This window comes from Calonectris borealis, chromosome 3 (genome assembly GCF_964195595.1).
Source record: "Calonectris borealis chromosome 3, bCalBor7.hap1.2, whole genome shotgun sequence".
Classification (NCBI taxonomy): Eukaryota; Metazoa; Chordata; class Aves; order Procellariiformes; family Procellariidae; genus Calonectris; species Calonectris borealis.
In genome coordinates this window covers 85,282,463-85,298,692 of record NC_134314.1, presented here as the reverse complement: position 1 = coordinate 85,298,692, position 16,230 = coordinate 85,282,463, and the positions used below count along the sequence as shown (strand labels likewise).

Here is a 16,230-nt window from a genome sequence, read left to right as displayed (position 1 = left end):
ATCAAGTCTACACATGCCTCTTCTCACCCCTTTTCTGGCCTCATCAAAAGAACAGCCATCTTTGATGAGGACAGAGATTTTTCCCAAAGATCTACAAACTATCTGGTAATACATAGCCAGATAGTTTATTGTTCTAAACAGCAATTAACCCCCGGTCTTAAGGGGCTTCCCGCCTTCTGAGCACAAGGCTGCAGATGAAACCTTTTTCCTGCCATGGACAATATATTCCTCTCCAGAAAAATATTATTGCTATCTCCCCACAAAAAGATATAAAACCTTTTTCTAACTGATCCTCTACAGCTTCTCCCCTTTATGGAAATAAAGAACTTCTGTTCCAGATCACAAATGCCACTAACACTGTGGAACAGTAATCTTCCCCTCCCTGACAGGGGCTGCTAATAGTCACGATAATCGCGGGCCTGTCAGTATCGCATGGCAACCTTGTTTATTCTTCCTCATTTGTTTACTTTATACATTTCAAAAATCTTAATTTAAGGAAGTTCATATTGAGTAAAATACTTCTGTTTCAACATAAGTTCTTCACCTCTAATGTATTTCAGTAGAGTTAAGAAATATCTCCCTGCATTTTCTTTCCCAGATATCCTATGGATAGCTTTCAACTGTCAGCAGCTGACAGTGTGTTGCTAGGCCAGTTCTTTAAAATTCTGAGACTGTTTTGGAGTAGGAATAATTAACCAGCAGCTAAAAAGTTAAAACTACTTTCTTTGCCAATAATTATGTTGGTTTGTTCTTTTACAGTTGCACAGGAATGTTACAATTTTGACATTCATTTGACAGAAACAACATTATATGGAGAAAACAAAAGAAATTACATACAGCTAGACCATTTTACGTAAGCCTGTGCATAATTTGTTTGCCTTATAGGACTGCATGATATGGGAAGGTTCCCACCACTCTGGGAGCTGTGCTGTGTCCAAGTCAAACAAGCACCACAAAAACAGTGAAACCTTGCTTTCTCTAGATTGACATATTGAAACTGAGCCTAATAGGATTGGTTTCAGGCTGCAGCTTATCCCTCTGCAGGGGCATTAGCAGGGTCCCCCTGCCTGGCTGCTTGCTTCCCTAAAATGTATAATAATTTAGTTGAGGTCTCTACCTCACAGTCGGATTTGTTGACAAATAAGCACACACACACAATGTGCAAGTGCATAGACCTTGGGGGTTTTTTTTAAACAACATTACTTATGTTCATCTGCACCTGCTATATTCAGAGGTTTGGCAGAGTTAGTAGACTCATTTCTTTGTTAGCATTCCTTCGTCAAAAATGATAGGTACTACAGAAATGACAGTAAGACTCCAGAAATTACTTTACTTCTGTTCTCTCGATTCAGACAATGCAGTCATACACTACACAGTGCAGTTTGTTAACATTCAACTATAACACACACACACGAAACATAGGACCAAGGATACAGATGTACAGTCAAGATTTATATATAGTTAATTTTTCACCACCTACAAAAACTTTTTTAAAAAGGTACTCCCTCTTTGTACTTTGCTATTCTTTATTTTTACTGCATTCTATCTTTCTTTCTCCTCTTTTTCCTCATACTCATTGTGAAGATATTGCTGTATGAAACTTTTGTGTTAAAAATCTCCCTTTTTTTCACTATACTGAATTTGACCTATTGTTTTGCTATTTACAGGCCATAGTCCTGTCATTTCTTGTTTATTTAGACATCCATGGATACTTTTCAAAAGTTATTTGCACCAGTTGCCTCAGACTTGCACATATATTGTGGTTTTAAGGCAGATATCAGTAGGTGAGAACAGGATGTCAGTGAAGCATGACTTGCAAGGAAATATAATAACTTGTATCAGGCTTAACGACAGCTGGATAAAACAGGGTTTTGGGCACCCAAGTTCTTCAGTTGTAGCCGGCCTGGTAGACCACAGAACTCATGCTCCACTACTTGTCTGCTTTTTGTACTTACATCAGGTGGTTTACTCAAAGTTCTTACCCACAGCTTTGCTTTGCTGTTATTGTCAAATCTTCATAACTAGGCTACCACAAGATGTTCCATTGCTCAACAGGCACTGCACTCCCACTGCTGCTGTTTGCCAGACTTAAACAGAAGTTTGTGACGTATTGATTCCTCTGGTTTACTCTCCTAAGTTTAGAAAGGACTCATTCAAATGTTAATTTGGAAAAATAAATAAAGGCAAAAGTTTCAAGGGCAAAAAATTTCCAGAAATCCACGTTTCAGTTTACTGAAATCTAGATGACGTTGGTGAAGCAGCTAGGATTTACCAAGCTTCTCCTAACGTGAAATGTGAAGCCACCCTGTTTTGCCTGTTCATTCACTTAAATTGGTCTGTAATAATTTCTAAGATACATTTTTACATGGTTGATGACCACAGATCATGATTTCTGTGTACAACCAGAGTGCATTAGCTCAATTCTGACAAATAAGAGCTAACCAAAAAGCACCGATGGAGCTAATACAAGAAAAGTAGCGGGACTTTACCAGTTTCAGTTCCCACTGTGTCCTCTCTGCAGGCCAGAGACAAGTTTGGTAATTGCAGATTTGTTATATCCACTAAAAGACCTTCTGTCACTCTCTGGTACACCCAGATCTCTGTCCGCTCTAGAGAACAATGTTGTGATGGGGAAGAGGTGACTCTGATGTGCATTATTTAACTGTTATTTACTAATACAGAATAACGTTTTTAGTTCCTGTGTTCAAGGCTTTCTTTGCTAGCACATAGAAATAACATGTTAGAGCTTGCAAATAAAACAGTCAGCATTTTTAACAGCAAAGCATATTGTGAAATCACAGAAGATATTTGTTCTTATGCCAGGCATGTACATTGTACAATGTACATGTACATTGAAAAAATTAAATATATATGCCATACTCTTTTCATGAGCCCAGGAAGCTGTAAACTATGATTATCCCTCTCCCCAGTAAAGGCTTGTCCTCAGCCCTTGCTAAAATATTATAACGTCATGGCAAATTTCTTTAAAAGAAACAGGCTTAGTAGGTACTCCCAGCTTTGTAACATGCTGCTAGGTTTCATTTGCAACTGTAAGACTGTCTCTTCTGCAGCTATTTCCTGAAATTGATTTCACAAAGGAATCCTATGTTAGGATTTTTTATATTTTTTTAAACACTTTATGACATTACCAAAGTAGCATTCATAGGTTGAAATCAACACTAAAACATGAAAATAGCCTAGAGTTTAGCAAACTGTATTAAGCTAAATTCAGCTCTGGTATAGCAGATAATACTTCGGTATACAAGGAATTAATTACTTTTTTTTTCTTAAAATTATTCATTATACATTTCTACAGCCAATTCCTTATTTTGACATGGCAATCAAAAACTAAACTGCTACTGACTTTTGATACAAGTAGGATAAGACTCTGTCAGAGGTGAAGAAATAAAGTGCTTTCTGTAACTAACATAAAATGTTCTAAATTGACAACTTAGAAAATATGATAGTTTATGTCTAATTTGCATAGTCCTTTATGCAGCGCAAATGTGGGATGGTACAAGTGGTTGATTCTTCCAAGGTTTTGGGGCTTTTTAAAATTCTCATGACAGAAAATTTGCCCCAGAATCAAAGCTATAAAATGCAAACAAATACAATGAATTCACCTTAATCTGCTGAACAGAAACAGTTCCTTTGTGAAAACTACAAACCACTTGTGATAAAGTATGGAGTACTGATAGTAAGAGCAAACCATGGCAATGTAAATATTAGCTGTTCTGCCATTTCTGCTCAAATATCTAGCCAATTTATTGGTCCATTTGTGCTGAAAGTAGGAACAGATTCTCATTTAATCCTTCCCAAATGATAGGTCTACAGTCTGTACTCCAAAGAGGAAAGGAAGGAGCAATTACATCATCTCTCTGGGACCAAACTATTAAACTACTGCCTACTCCACTTCATGGTCTCTGTAATTCATAGCTATCAATCCTTCATCTTTTCAAGCCATTTTCAGCAATGCAAGATCTGTGACATACTGGCATTTAAGGACAAATATGATAGAAAACTAATTTAAATTAATTTTTAAGTAAATAACAATGGCCAATCCAAAAACTTTTAAGCTCTCCAAATTAGTTTCTTCGACCTTAAAGCTTGTCTCCATACTCCAGTAAAGGAGTGTTCTCCTCTAACTCAAAGGGTGTAAGAAGAACCTGGGTTAGCAGATGGAGTGAAAACAAAATCCTAATTCCAGCAACCCTGCACATGAAATCAGTACAACACTCACGTTTTCCCACAGGAATATCAATTTTTGCAATTCTGGAAGTGAATTACATATATACATTTAACTGTTGGGACAAAAGATTGTTCCTGAGCTGTTGTGGTTTTGGTTTGTGGGGTTTTTTTGTTTGGTTGTTTTTTTTTTAAGATTTTGAAAGGAACTGAAAAGAGGCAGCAGTAACAGTCTTAGACCAGTTCCAATAGCTATTAGCAAAGCACAGCTAGACAAATTCAATTGATGTCATACCGTAACTTTCAACATCTCAAGTGCCAACCACTCTCTGTAAGGGGGTAATAAAAAATTAATAAATAATAAAATAAAATTAGGTGTAGCTAAACTGATCTAACAGCTAGCAGCCACTGGAAGGGATAGTCCTGCCCTCTCTTCTCCCTACCAGGATAGGTACCCTTGCCTCTTCCCCTGGATCAGGTTGAGTGATGAAGCAGACATACAGTGAGTCAGTTCAGCTGGCTGCTCTGGCAGAAAATTACCTCCAGGGGGAAAAAAAAAAAAAAAAAAGAAATCACTCAAGTAGCTGAATTGATTTAACAGGCAACTTCAGGACTGCTAGCTCAGATACATGGGATGGAGAACCTGAAACAGGACTGCCTCTTTCCACACAACTCAGTATTTCATTATCCTAGCTGTAATATGAGACCACATCCAAAAGAGCGTTCTTCCCTCTTGTAAGCTTCAATTTGCTACACAGTAGCCTATGCCTCCACTGAAAAAAAGTATGTGCAGGGGTTACAACTATAAAAACGAATTAAAAAAAAAAAAAGCCAGTGGATGCAGAGTCTATTGCTTTTCCATTAACTTCCAGCCTTGCTCTCAAAGGGAACAGGTAAGAGAATTGTACAAGGCAACCCCCTATTTCCTATCTCCCTGTACTTCTTGCTGTTAAAAAAAGTTATGTGTGAGGAGCTGTGCTGAGAGAAAAGGGCAGTTCAACCTGAAAGAAAAAAGTCACTTCTAAACACTCAACACAATTCACCTCTAGGACACTTCCCAGCACCAAGACGACGAGAAGTCTCCAGAAGCACTTTTTGTCTCTGTGAGGCACCCGGCCGAAGGCTGGACGCGGGCGCCAGTAAACACCGGATATTTCAACTTGCCGGCGTCGGCCCCCTCCCGTCCGACGGCGGGGCGGGGGAACCTGCGGCCTGCGCCGTTGCCTAACACAACCACGTAGCACAGGGCTAGCGCGGCCCCAGCCCCTGCCGCCGCACGTTACCGGAGGCGGCCGCAGGGGTGACACCCCCCCGCGGGACAGGGACGGGGATGGCCGCCGCCGTCCCTCCGCCCGTGCCGCCCTCACGCGGCTCGTGCCTCCCCTCACACGTCGGCGTGCGGGCACGGCCCCCCACCGCGCGCACGCGCCCAGCCGCGCCTCACTGGCCACTTGTTTTGGAGGCGCGCGTGGTCCTCTCCGATTGGGCGCCGCGCCGTGCCCCGCCCCAGCCCTGCCGCGGCGGGGGTTGCGCGCGCGCGCGGACTACAGTTCCCGGGATGCCGCGCGGCTGCCAGAGGAGCGGGCGGTTGGGCGGCCGTGCGGGCAGCGGCGGCGGCGGCGGCTGCGCGAGAGGACCGTGTGCGCGCGTGTCGGTGCTGTGGCGGCGGCAGCGCGCGGGCAGGTTGAGGTGAGCGCGGCGCCCCCGCCCGACGGCTCCCGCCGCAGGCAGGAGCGGCTGCGCCGGGAGGAGACGCTGCCACTGTCGCCTACCCTCGATTCGTCCGTCTTCCTCCTGTGGCGGCGGCGGCGGCTGCTGCGCGACGGGGCGAGGGCCGCCCTCCCCCGTCAGCCGCGGCGGGCGGAGCGGCGGCAGCAGCAGCAGCAGCAGCATGAGCGGTGGCGGTGCCATCCGGAGCACAGCGGCGAGGGCACGGCTGGCAGCGCGGCTGCTGGCGGTGCTTAGCTGCGTCCTGACAGCGGAGGCCCAGGTAGGAACCAGCGGCGGATGGGGCGATGCGGCAGGGTCCCCTCATGGCGGGGGCGGGGGGGGGACCTTGGGGAGGGAAGGAGCAAAGAGCGTGGCCGGGCAGGGACGCCCCACCGTCTGTGGGTAGTGCTGCGGATCCGTGCCTGAGTGGAAGGAGAGCAGAGGTCCTTCCTCTCGCGGGCTGGAGGAGGCGGTGAGGGCGCTTCGGAGGGGCGTGGGGGAGAGGGCAGCTTCGGGCCGTGTCTTGTGCAGCCTCCCAGGCGGAGAAGTCTGGCGATCCCTCGCTGAAGTCTGTAGCCTCCGTTCTTCCTATTCGATACCCTGCGGTAGCTACTTGCTGGGATCCAGCCCGGGGCCTCCGGTCCGTGGGGCCCGGCTGCTGCAGTGAGAGGAGAAGTTAGTTGACCTGGGAACCCCACTGGTAGTACCCTTATATAACGGTCCAGCTACACAGAGGAGTTGTTTAATCCAGGTAACACTGCTTGCTGTCTGTGGGGTGTTGTGTTGAGGAGTTCTGCATTGGATCATACCCTTGGCTTTCGGCAGAAACTTTGGTGTCCTTATGAAGTCGATGAGAAGCCGTATGTTTGAACGGCAGTATCAGTGCGTGGGCTTGGCTTGTGTTTAGGTCATGTCTGTTTGCCCACATTACAGAGAAGAACGAGGATGCTCCTTCTTTCTGTAAACTGCCTTCACAGCTTCAGAAGGACAAGTGTCTGTAGTTGGGAGTTTGCTGTTCAGCAGTATGACCGTGACTGAAATAACAGCTGGTGTCAAGCAGGGAAGGATTTCAGCTGGGGCAAAGACATGAGAGTGAGTTTATGTGGAAATACGATGTCCACGTGGAGCAAAGTATCTGATTATTATTTTTCTTACATTTTCTAAATTTCTGCTTTGTATAACATGCTACATTGTATGTGACCATCCAAGGCAGTGTCTAGAGTAGTCTAGCATAGATAGCTTTTATTGCAGTCTTTTTTGTTGTAAGTTGAGGTTTTTTCAGGTTTAGAAATCCCTTATTTTAGTAGCTATTTTAGCGTAACTAAATGCTAATTGAATTGGGATTCTTAGAGAAGCCGTTAACAAACTGGCATGGTTTTCTTATGACGCTTGGCAGAGAGATTGGTTGTTGCTATTTCATAAAATTGTTAGCATATTGTATTCAGAGTTTAAATACCTAGAGTTTGACTTGCGCAGGGAAAACATAAATCTAGCCATTAGTTCTTTGAGTCATGTTACCTATAGCTTTTCTCTCATTCTGCAGCTATGGCAAAGTAAAACATTGAGGAACAAAACAAGGCATCCCAGGTGGTCTTCTAATTGTTGAAGCAATTAAAGTACAACAACCTGGTAACACTAATACGGTTGTTTGTATGAATAGACTACTTGTTAGTATATGCATTTATTCAGGTTTTTCTTGATGTTGAAGGGCTGAATACATTTCTCTTTCCAGATTTCATAAGGAGAAATTGATGCAGGTTGCCTGTTGACCTTTTCTTCTGAAAGGTTGATTTATCTTGGAAAAAATAAGTTAAGTTTAACATCTCCAGTAGAGCTCTGATATCTGTACAAGAACTAAACTAGATTTGACAATACGTGGAAATACTTTGATAAGCATATTGGAAATGTAGAAGAAATAGCAGCTATTCAATGCCAGACGACTTCTTGAACACAAATTATAGTAGGCTAATGCTTTTAGAGTTTATCGTAGAGTTCAAAGTAATTAACAGATTAAAAGAAAGCTTGATTCTTGCCCATTGTAATAAAAGTTGTGATAACTTACAGTACAGTTTGGCTCTGTATTTGTGGACTAAGTTAACTAGTATAGTTCAATTAAAAAAAGGCAAAATACCAATTGTGTGAATAGCAAAGTAGGTCTTGCAATATGTAATTTTAACTGTGTAATACGCTGTTCTTATTTTGACGTCTCCAGTTAGAAAAAGAATTCACTGGAAGATCCAGGTGTTGACAAAAATGAAACAATTTTCTGCATGTTCTTAGAGTGGTCCATCATTATGCAAGTGACAGCACTGAAGACTACACCTGGACTAATAAAAAAATTCTAACTAGGTGTTTGAAGCCTGTGTTGCTGTTTTATTAGTGTGCTATGTGCTGATGTGCAGTATTGGTGTTTCATATGTGCTGTCAAACCTTTTATAAATTGCGGTTTGGTACAGATATAGCACAGTTTAATTTTAGATCATGCCTTCCAAGGAAACATTGAGTTTGCTATTTTATGTATACAGGGAGCTAACTGTTCCAGTTTTGAAAAAGTTGTGAGAAAGGAATGAAGAATTTCATTTGCTTGCTCTTGTTACTCTAAATTAATTTTTCTCTTAATAATTTCTTAGACCAGTTCTAGGTTTTAGGGAGGGTTTATTTCTGAAACTTTATAATGTTCTAAGTAAACTGTACTGCATTTTGAAAGATGTTCTTAGAATCGAGATTTTATCAGAGACGTCTGGCAAAGGTGTGACCTCCATTAGTTTGCCATCTTAGTTGAATAAAAAGACTGCAGCTTTTTATTTTTCCATGGCAATTTGACACTGAGTGTCAAAACTGCATGTTTATTTGGAACATTTTCCTCTGAAAAAGCATTTTCAGTTTTGCATAGATGGTAAAAATATTTTTGTAAGCAGTGGATAGCTTCATGAGGTGGTCATCAAAATAGTTTTCTACTCTTTGTCTTCTGAGTCCAAAGAAAATTTCTCGGATCTTTCCTACCGCTTTCAGCTTAATAAATTATTGCTTTTCACATAAGGTTTATCCAGTTTAATAATATTTGAGCAAAATGTTCAGAGTTATCTTTTTGCCTTTTTATATTATAATGAAATGTACTGCTGTTTGTTTTGTGGTACGGTGTTACCTGTAAAGACTGCAAAATTAATTTCTGCCTATGTGTGACCAATAAGAAAATTTGAAATTTTTAATGAAATCATTATAGATTAAAATGCGTGGGGGTTTTATTTCTGTAAGTATCAATAATAACAAGTTTTGTCTTCTGACTTTGAAGCTGGCAGTCATGTGGGCTGTGAGCTTTCTTGGCTTTGTGAAAAACCAAGAATCGCACATAGGCTCTTTCATAGCTGTTTGCCCAGGTTTGAAATTAGATAACATTAACAAGGCAAGCATAACAGCATGGAAGACTTTGGGTAAAGTAACTTCCCTTAAATGAGTTTTACTTCATTACCATATTTACTCTGCAGAATTGTGACAGCCTATTTAGTGCCTCAGGAAAAGTAGGATCTATGTAAGGTGAATTTTCCTACTTAAATGCTTTATTGCTATACCTCACTTTTTTATTCTCACAGGGGGTTGGGAGAAATCCATTTTTCAGGCCTCCTTTATGCTTCATAAATGAGCAGAAGCCTATAATTCCGTTTCTAGTGACTCTTTTACATCAAGCTTGGTTATATAAGGGTATCTGTTCTGTAAAGTAGTGGAGTGATTTATCATGCATAAAACAGATTAGATGATTTCATAATCTCATCTATGTGAAATCTGTGGAGAAAAAAAAAGCCATAAAATATTTTTCGTCTCCTTTTGCATGTAACCTTTTAATAGTTAGAAGTTCTTCTAAGCCCATGCAAGATATAAGATGTGTGGGCTTTCCTATTTTATATGCTTTCTAGGCCATCATGTATGTCGATGAATTTCCTGTCTGGCTGAAGAATAGTAGTAATTAACAGCAGTGTTTGGTTCCATACCCTTAGATATGGTCTAAACCCTTCAAACTTCCATTTGAAAGGCCTTTTAAACATGTTTGTAGTTGTTTAAGAAGCTATGCTTAGGAGTAGTTAGTTTAGATTTAATGAAATTTATCATACAAAAGTTCATAGAGTCACACTTCCAGTGTTTCTGCCTTTCACTAAGACACTGTCAGGGCCTCAGCAAAAGTGTTGCCGTAGCTTGGTCTATGAAGTTAGTTGGGCCTGTCCTCTCTGCTGCTTGCACAGTCCTGCCTTCCTCTCCTGTGCTGGCAGTAGCGCTTCTGCACTTGTGTGCACTCCTTTTCGCAGAGGTGGTCTTACGCTAGTGCAGTACCTTGAACCAGCTTGCTATCCTGGCACAAGAAGAGGGATGGGACCTGGAAAGTTCAGACTTAGTTTCACAATAGATTTACAGCCTTACAATATAGGTGCCTGCACCTGGTTTTCCTAATATTTATTTATAGAATTTAACTGTGAAGTTACTAACTTCTTGGGCACAAAAGTACCTATTCCCCTTTCTCCCATGCCCCTAAAGAAGCTTGCTGGAGTGTTCTTACGCTTTGAGAAGAATTATAAAAATAAGATGACAATGCATGAATGTGGGGTTTTTTAGGCAATTCAACTATTGAGCGGTTGATAGGATAATACTTGGTATGAGACTCTGATGTGCTAATATACCATGTGTTCATAGTTTGGAAAATCTTGCTGCTCATTCTGCAGAAAGTTCCATATGCTGAATTTGTCAACATGTTTCAGGGCTGAAAGTGTTAATCTGGCTAACATTGATTCAGCATTGCATTTGGAGGTGGACTTAAGCTCAAAAAAAGTGCTAAGGTTTGTTATTTTCTAATTCTGTGTAAGGTATGTTGTAGGGTATTTTAATGATGAGAAATAAATTATTTGCTATGGAACTGCATTTCACTAGTATTTCTTTTGACTGCCACCTTTTCTTCTTTAGAGGATTTTTCTGTAGATACTATTGCATTTCTTAATTAAAAATAAATTATTATGTATTTTTTAATAGCTCACAGGAGTCCTAGATGATTGTTTATGTGACATAGAAAGCATCGATGACTTCAATACTTTCAAGATCTTCCCCAAAATACAGAAACTGCAAGAACGCGATTACTTCAGATATTACAAGGTAAAATTAGAATGGTGTTTTCCTGAATAATTTAAATAAAATCCAGAAAATAGAGGATTACATATCAAATCAACTTGCCTATATTGAGTTGTCTTTTAGAAGCCCACAGCCCTTTAATTTGGTTGTAGCAGGTTTTCAGTTCCTGACAGTTATGTTGATAATAAGTCACGTTTGCTGTGTTAATCCTGGAGTCAGTGACAGTAAATCGTGACTGCTTTCATTCAACTGATAAGTGGTAATTTTAAAGGTAGTATCTTTGTACTGCTGCATCTCGAAAGGGATTGTATATTAGCAACTTTCTGACAGCGTGCAGTACTTGTCTTCTAAGAAATGTGCGTAATTTGAAATGGAAATGGTGCAATGATTTCCTTTTCTTGTAAGTTGCTGTCTTAGTTCTGATCTTAGTGTTTGCTATCTACAGAACCATTACTCCTTTGAAAAATAGGTAAAATATTCAATTTTCAAGTAGTATGCAATATCTCTTTTTTATGATTTTAAACATTTCTTTTCTCTGTATTAGAATCCGATGAGCAAAATAAGACTTTGAAGCCTGATACTTCTGTTTTCAGATATGCTTAACTTGAAAATGAGGTTGCATTTTGACTGAACTGATCAGGTGGTTGCCTGCCATTGGAAAAAGGAAGTTACACTCCTTTAGGGCAGACTGACCTGCCCCTTCCCTACTTTTAGCTCTTGGGCTTGTCTGACTGGCATTAGGCCAATGCATCTCTTTAACCTGGTAGATTTTTAGTTTGGATTTGGGTTTGGTTGTTGGGTTTTTGGTTTTGGTTTTTTTTTTTTTTTTTCCCCCAGGATGTAGTAAGTTACCTAGCTGATCTGGGATCAGACAAGTATTAAACTCATGCAAGATGGGGTTATGAATGTGAGGAAGGCGAAAAAAGCACTAGAATCTTCCCCTTCTAGTCTGAGCAAGCAGTAATGTGTAACTTTACCCTGAATCTCCTCCTGCTACATGATACAGTTCTAACTTCACTTTTCAGGAGAAACAAGATATATATACAGTGATAATACATCATGTAGTAGTTGTAATTAGATTCTCCAGAGGCAACAGAAAGATACAAAACAAAGTATTTGAAGAAGAGGAGCAGCAAGTATACAAGGTTTTATACAACAGTAATTTCATCCTGCAAATTTAGAGCTAATCTTCATTTCTACAGCAGTTCTGCAGATCATACTTTAACGGTGTGTTGCAATCCTACCTCATCTTTCATAGTGATCTTCCTGAGAGATGGGCAGTTACAAGGGCCACTGTGCAGTCCACCCATCACTGCACATTATTTAGTACTTCCAGTTGTGACAGGGAAGAATTTGTGTTGAACAAGCAAACTGAATAAGTAAGTCAGAATGTTTTTCACCTTTTCCCCTCTGAAAAAGCAACGGAGTTTTTTTGATGTCCCTGCACAGAATCATGGAAGTGCTATTAAGCACATAGATGGATGTGGAAATTGTGAGGGTAGGCAATAGCCATCTAGGTCAACTACAGTGTAGATAAATACTGAATAAGGGGGAGGGGGACCATTCTTGTTCTGGGAGTGAAAACACTCCTACTCGGAAGTAATTTAATTTGTAGTAGGAATTTGGATCATGAACTTTTGTGACTACAGTCACAGTATTCTCATTGTGTTACTAATTCAACAGCCATAAGAGAACTCAAACTTTAATGTATAATACTGAATGGACTAGCTAGTTTTTATTTAAAGGCTGAAGAAAACTTACTTTTTAAAGTCTTGCTGAAATTGTGCTAGGTGGTTTCTAGATAGTGGAATACTTCTCAATGAAAGAAATAAAGGAATAAAAAATTTTGTCTCTATATAGTTTTATACATCAAAACACACAAATTGTGGAAGCCTCGTGATAAGGAATCTAACTTTTAATCTGTGGCAAGTACTGAATAATACTCTAAACAATAATAATGAAATATAATACTTCAGACCCTGAAGGACAGTAGAAGGATGTTCTGTGTAGTCAGTGCGTGATTGGTATTGATTAAAGTACAGTTGCTATACAACCTCAGTTTGTCTCAGATGTCTGTGTGTGCGCACTGGTTTTTAGCGCTCTTGAATCATTCTGGGACTAGTATATCTTGATTTGCAGGTGTTCTTTCTGAATTAATCTGCAGTTTAGACAGCAGTATTCTTTTATGTATGGTGTTCCTCTGTGTAAGAACAGTGACTGCCTAGTTACTTGTATCTTCCTAAGTGTGTTAGCATTTTTTTTAATTGTTAAGAGTTTACTTTGAAGAAGGTTTTAGTCTAACTATGTTTGCTGATCTTTTTTTTGATAGAAATTGGTGAGAGAGGAGTGTTTTATATAATAGGTGTTATTGTGAAGGTGATGTAAAATGTAAAACTTTTTTGTGCTTTTTTTAAAAAAAGAAGATGAGTGAACAAGTAAAAAAAATTCTAAAATTTTACTTTTTTTTTTTCTGGGGATGATGTTTGTGGATTGAATAGGGGAAATGGGGGCGGGGGGTAAAGCAACCTAAAATCTCTGCTTTTAATGTATCTGTGCTAGCATGGCTTGAACTTGTAACTAGAAGATAGTTGTCATCACTCCTAAGAAGTCGTACCATCTGCTTAATGTCTTCATAGGTTTTTTTTGACTGAGGAATCTCTTTAACATTTTAAAGCTGAATTTATAATTCCCAGTCATGCTGAGTAAGTACATCAAAATGGAAACCTGGAAAACAGTCTTTCCTTCAGATGTTATATAGCAGTTAACTTTGTATGCATGCTTTGAAAATACAGAAAGAACTTACTTGCTGAAAGGTTTGGTAGGGGAATTTAGTATAATAAAGGGCAGCTGAGCAAGTCAAACATGAAGTTTTGCTCTTTGGGGATCTTTTGTGGTATCGACAGAACATTGGAAGAGGGAATTCTTTTTGTTTTGCTTTAATTTGGGTACGTAGTGCCACAGAACAATTTATCCTTCAAGCATTAAAGGTTTTTTCTTTATTTGTGGTATGTAGTTTTGATCTTTCTTAGCTGTCAAAATTAAGAGAATAGAATCATAGAATAGTTTGGGTTGGAAGGGACCTTTAAAGGTCATCTAGTCCAACCGCCCTGCCGTGGGCAGGGATATCTTCAACTAGATCAGGTTGCTCAGAGCCTCGTCCGACCTGGCCTTGAATGTTTCCAGGGATGGGGAAATAGACTGGGGGGGAGAGTAAAATCTGGCTATAATTAATTTCAGATTCTTCATATTGTGCCTGTTATGTATCAGAGGCATATTGATCTAGTTTTCCTTATGCTTAGTATGTTACGTATAATGCTGGGGAAAAAAATTGAATTTGATTCATTTTTTTTAGTGCTGAGGTTCTGGTTTGACAATTCAGTGAACGTAGCCATTGGGCATCTATCGCTGTATTTCCCTAAAAAACAGGCCACTTAAAGCAAACCACTGATCCAGTATAAATGTACTCTGCCAGTTAAATGTGTTCAAAGCATAAAAGTTTTTTTTAAAGGAATAATTGTTCAAGACGGCTCAGTGATTTCAGTTTTTCTCCAAATTAAAAGATTGAGTAGTGTGTTTCTTTTATCATAGCAGGAACCATTCAGGTACCACATGCAGTGGACTCCAAATTCGTCAAAGCATGGGATTTAGCGTTCAGTTGCCAATTCTTTGCCTAAGGGGCTGCTCTGGCACTACTGTACTAGATGTTTAAGCCTTGTTTGCTGTCTATGTTTCTCCTTATGTAAAGTGAAAGTGTAAGATATAAATTAAATGAATTAGAAAAATATTCCTACATCTAAAGGGAAAAATGTTTTTCTGAAGACTAAATTGATGAAGTGTTTAGTCTCAATCTTTTAACCTATTAGGTATAGCAAAAATACTGTTCTTTATGGTGTATGACTATTAGTCTTCTATACAGCTTGTATGTATTTTTTTCCATAAGCTAGCGCAAGGATTAGTTTTCTGACTTAAGATTTGTAGATTTAAATAATTTTTATAAGCACATTTATAATTCTTAAATTTTTGTGTTGAAACTGCTCTAGAGCCTGATACCATCCTTGGGATATTAGGCTTAATTTATAGTGCATTTTATAGAACTCTTGCTGTGTCTGACTACAGAATCAAATTCAGTATCTGCAACAGTTTCAAATAAGAAGTGATACATCAAATCATTCAGGATGTAGTTTGTTGGATATAAGTAGTGACTTCAGTTGAATATCTTCATGAATAGTATTTATCAACTGAAGAAAACTAGTACAAGCTGTGCTAAAGGAAAACAAAGTAAAAGAATAGAAGTAATTTTTGTTTTGTGTGTTTTCTTCTTTTTTTTACTTTGAAAGTTTTAAAACTGACTTTTTATCTGGAAAATAGTCGTTGCTACTGAGGATGAATGCTTTGTATTTTATTTGTAGTGTTAGCTTTCAAAGATGTGTACTTTTGCAGTGTTTCTGGTTGATCATGCAGGAAAAGCTTTAGTCTTCAGTTTAGGAGTGATGAGGTCAAAATGTTTTTTATCACTAATGTTTGTTAGTATGTATAAGGTTAATGTAAAGGAAAGCTGGGATTTTTTTTTTTCTTCACTGACTTTCACATTGACAATCCAAGTGAAGTGTAGTGAAGTGTTTGAATCTCTTGCCATGTAGTATATATTAATATATGTGGTGCTCCCTGCCTTTATTGTGCCATTTGATGACAAATAGGAGCACTAATCATCACAGGATTTGCTGGTAATGTTTCTGAAGTGGTTTCTCTACATTATTTGTATTTGTACTATATCAGCTCTCTAATTTGAGGCCATTATGATACTCATTCTTCCTTGACTAGCTATGACTACTAGTAGTAATGATTGCCTGTTTTTATTGCTTGAAACCTGAAATCATTCAGGCACTTATTTGAATTAGTAAACTTGTGCACTACTCTGTCCTCCATCAAATGTATTTTCTTGATCAGTATAGTACAAGTACAACTGATTGTAAGTACAACCATTTTAGAGTTGCATATGTCTGATTTGCCTTCTTTTTAGTAGGATATTTACTTCTTTGAAGTTATATTAGTGGTGAGAGATTTAATTTGTGCTTTAATATACTATGCGTTTGTGTCCACTGGAGATCATTATCACTAACAATTTCACTGCAGCAAGCTTCAGCTTATATACTCAGAGGAAGAGTAGTTAAAAGAAATCAACCAACTGACCAAACCCCCACAAAACCCCCCAAACTTAAAGTACTA

General features: G+C 39.3%; 1 protein-coding gene across 4 annotated transcripts in view; it reads left to right on the top strand.

The window, feature by feature from the left end:
- Positions 1 to 5,762: 5,762 nt before the first annotated feature.
- ERO1B (endoplasmic reticulum oxidoreductase 1 beta) overlaps positions 5,763 to 16,230 on the top strand; it is a 33,199-nt gene continuing 22,731 nt past the window's right edge. For 3 of the 4 annotated variants that reach the window (XM_075146506.1, XM_075146507.1, XM_075146505.1), the window contains exons 1-2: positions 5,763 to 6,175; positions 10,909 to 11,028. In XM_075146506.1, coding sequence (XP_075002607.1) covers positions 6,077 to 6,175; positions 10,909 to 11,028 — 219 coding nt within the window. In that variant the 5' untranslated portion in view covers positions 5,763 to 6,076. The remainder of the gene's footprint in view (positions 6,176 to 10,908; positions 11,029 to 16,230) is intronic. The other variant, XM_075146508.1, reaches the window with a different exon arrangement.